Source organism: Malus domestica, chromosome 08 (genome assembly GCF_042453785.1).
Source record: "Malus domestica chromosome 08, GDT2T_hap1".
In the NCBI taxonomy this organism is placed as follows: domain Eukaryota; kingdom Viridiplantae; phylum Streptophyta; class Magnoliopsida; order Rosales; family Rosaceae; genus Malus; species Malus domestica.
The window spans coordinates 4001758-4005409 of NC_091668.1; the positions used below are offsets into that span (position 1 = coordinate 4001758).

The 3652-nt window shown below is 40.6% G+C and overlaps 1 protein-coding gene across 1 annotated transcript; it reads right to left on the reverse strand.

Annotated features, from left to right (window-relative positions):
• Window positions 1-1266: 1266 nt before the first annotated feature.
• Window positions 1267-3213, reverse strand: LOC103440586 (L-type lectin-domain containing receptor kinase IX.1-like). The gene has a single exon (XM_070827255.1). It carries the CDS (start codon window positions 3205-3207, stop codon window positions 1339-1341), a length of 1869 nt encoding a protein of 622 aa, XP_070683356.1. The 5' UTR covers window positions 3208-3213; the 3' UTR covers window positions 1267-1338.
• Window positions 3214-3652: the final 439 nt, after the last annotated feature.

Here is a 3652-nt window from a genome sequence, read left to right on the forward strand (position 1 = left end):
CCCAGTGAGCCTTCATTGGCTCTGTCCATGACCTTGGCCGACCTTGTTTACTCTTATCTTCATACTCGAATATCATATTCTCCTCTTACTTTACGTGAATTTGGCGTTCTAATATCGTTTGTAAAAAAAAAAAAAAAAAAAAGAGTAATCTGCAAACAAAAATAGCGACAGTTAATTTATTTTATTTACTATACAAAAAAGGAAAAGAACAATAGTGACGATGCAGCTTACCCCAAAAGTCGATGCGTGCGAGCCTCTAGAATCTTAATTAAATAGTTTAGGAGGATATTCAACTCCAAAGACCGACCAATTCAACTAAAAGAGACCGACCAATTCAAAGTCACTTAACGAGTGAAAAAAAAAGGAACAAGACATACTCCCCCATTATAATATTAGGCCGGCTTCTTTGGTGCGATGGAGTTGAATTATGTATTCACTTGTTTTCTATGATGTAATTTAACAACTATCCGTTAGTGTCTCGATGATGATGAATAATTTTTGTTTTTTCGACAAACGATAATTTTCTCAGTTAAATTGGTAAATGTCAGAGGGTTGTTTTCTATTATTATCAAGGTTGAATGTACTATAACTACTATCCGTTACTGTCCCGATGATGAATAAACAAACGATAACATTCATCGGTTAAATTGTTAAATTTCAAAGGGTAGGAGGATCGTTGGGGATCGAACCGTACTAGGGTGCATATGTGTTATCGCTTTTCGCCACTACAATAAAACACCATCATTTTCTGGAAGATGAATAAAGTTTCTTTTGGTGTGCCGGAGTTGATTGATGTATTCGCTTGTTTTCTTTTATTGTCGAGATTGGATGTAATCTAACAACTATCCATTACTATCTCGATAAGGAATAATTCTTTTTTTTAACAAATCGATTAAATTGTTAAATGAAGAAGGGAGGGGGATCAGTGGCACCAGTGTGCATATGCATTATTGTTTTTGGCCACTGCGATAAAGCAGTTCGTTAATAATTGTAATTAGTGACTCTCGTATGCAAAATCAATGAATAGTACGACAAAAAATATTAAATTGGCTCTTTATCTAATGATATTTTTCTTCCCTAAAGATCCGAAATCATACAATCACGTGCTTGGTGATAGCGGATAATTTGATTCAATGACCTAAACTATTCGTGTCGGGACATGAATATCAGTTGGAAAGTTATACAAAAAAAATCTAATTTCGTGAAAGAAATCTTAAAACACAATACTCATACATGCATACAAATAGAGAGATTAAAAATATAATATAGTAGCTCGGAAGCGATGACATGGTGAAATCAGATCATATATGAAAGGATCACGTGAGAGGAATCGGCATTTTACTGAAGCTGAGGCAGCGGAAGATCATGCATGTCGTGCTGAAGATCCGGCAATGGCGCTTCAAGCTGAAGAACATTCATCACTTGTCCAGCTTTCGGCCTTTCCTTATTGTCGGGATTAGTGCACCATAATCCCACAATTAACAAGCATTCCATTTCATTTATGTCGAAGTTCGAATCTAACCTTTCATCAGCTGCGTAGAGCAGATTTCCGGCAAGGTAGAGTTGCCAAACCCAACTCACAAGCGGCACGTCAAGTTCTCCGTCATGGAAAGTCCTCCTACCGCATGCAAGTTCCAAGGCCACAACTCCAAAGCTAAACATGTCGGATTCTTTACTTGCCCTCCCTCCCTTCTCATATTCGGGGGCCATGTACCCGAAAGTCCCCACCACCCCTGTTGTTTGAGTCCTGAACCGCGGATCCATGAGCTTCGCAATCCCAAAATCACCAAGCTTTGTGCTGAATTCGTCATCCAACAACACATTAGCTGATTTGATATCCCTGTGAAGGACACACTGCTCCACATCTTCGTGTAGATAATGAAGAGCCGAGGCCAAGCCTAAAGCAATCTTAAACCGAAAATCCCATTGCAGTACTGCTCTATGGCCGAATAGATGCGTGTCAAGGCTGCCATTAGGCATGTATGCGTAAACAAGTAAGCATTCGCCTTGCTCATGACACCATCCAATGAACTGCACCAGGTTCCTGTGAATCAATCGGCTTAGTACTTTGACTTCATTGACGAATATTTTTTCGTGATGCTCTGATTCTGCGAAGATCCTCTTCACCGCAACTGCGCATCCAAGGTCTTTTAACATTCCTTTGTAAACTTGTCCCGAACCTCCTTGGCCTAGCCTCACATCGTTAGCAAAGCCGTTGGTGGCTGCAGCTAATTCTTTGTAAGCAAATCGTTTCGGAAATGCCAGTCCCTCAAGATTCGTATTCACCGAGGGCGCGTCGGTCCTATATACGCGCTTCTTCTTGATCACCAACCTGCATATGGCTACACAAAACATCAAAACCAAAAAAGAAACTGCAACCGCCACTATCAAGAATCTCTTGTCCCTTTTTTTTTCGTTCTGTTTGCATGTAAAATCCAAGCTTGAACTGAATTCCCATGAATATATGAGATGTCGTTCTGGGTACACTCCGGTAGAAGCTGAAAATCCTGTCGTAACCTTTTCGGGGAGAACATCTCGTAAGTCAATCTGGAGAGAAAGAGAAGAGTTGTTCACAAAAACAGGGTTTTCGTCGTACGTCCAAAACACACTAAGGTTTTTGGAAATAGCATTGTAAGTTATCCATGCATGTCCCAGCTTCCCGCTGTTGCTGCTAACATTTGTCCAACTGGCATTAGCTACGGAGGAGATACTGTTTATGTCTATCCCGACGTGCCACTCTTGCGGATCAAAGGAGTTTGGGAAAGTGTCAAACTCAACAGCTACAATTTGGTTATTGCTGCGGAGTTTGGTGGTGCTGTTGAATAATCCAAGTGAAGAGGCGGCGGAGTTTGGTGGGATTGGATAGCCAACAGGACCAAGGAAAAAGGCAAATCCGTCGCTAAAGTAGTTGTTGTTACCAGTGTGACCAGTGTCGACAACGAAAGTGAAATGAGTAGTAAAATCTGCCAGTGATCCTGTACTAGAGTCCCACAGGTGGAGAGGCTCTGTGTACGTAGCCCGCCCAACCATCCATGAACTTTGTGAGTTGAGTTGAATTGCTCTGGGTACCCGCGAGGCATCACCTTCATAAGATATGTTCTTTGTAGTTTGGTCGAATTGCGTTATTTTGAAGGACAGCGGATGTGCAAGGGGAGCCAAAAAACTAATGACAATGAGGATGAAACTTGCTAGAATGCTTTGAAACATTGTAACTTCCGCTTAGCTAGTAACTAGAACGAAACTCTTGCAAAGATATTAGAAGGAAGAAAAAATAATCTGCAATCAAAGAATTAAAAAAATCAAACTCTACTCAAACGACTTAATTTGGGAAAACGGATTTCAGAAACGAGTCCAGAACGTCGAAATTAGACTAGGAGAGATCTCGGACGAAAACTTGAAAAGTCAACGGTCAAGTCAACAGCGACCGGTCAAAGTCAACGCTGACCGTTGACACGGTCAACGTTGAATGCTTTAACTCGAGCAAACGCTGACCGTTGACTCGGTCAACGCTGACCGTTGACTCGGTCAACGGTGACAGCTTTGAATTTAACGTCTAATATCGTTTGTATAAAAAAATTAAAAAAACAGTAGTCTGCAAACAATAGTAGGAACAGTCAATTTATTTTATTTATTATACAAAAGAGGAAAAGAA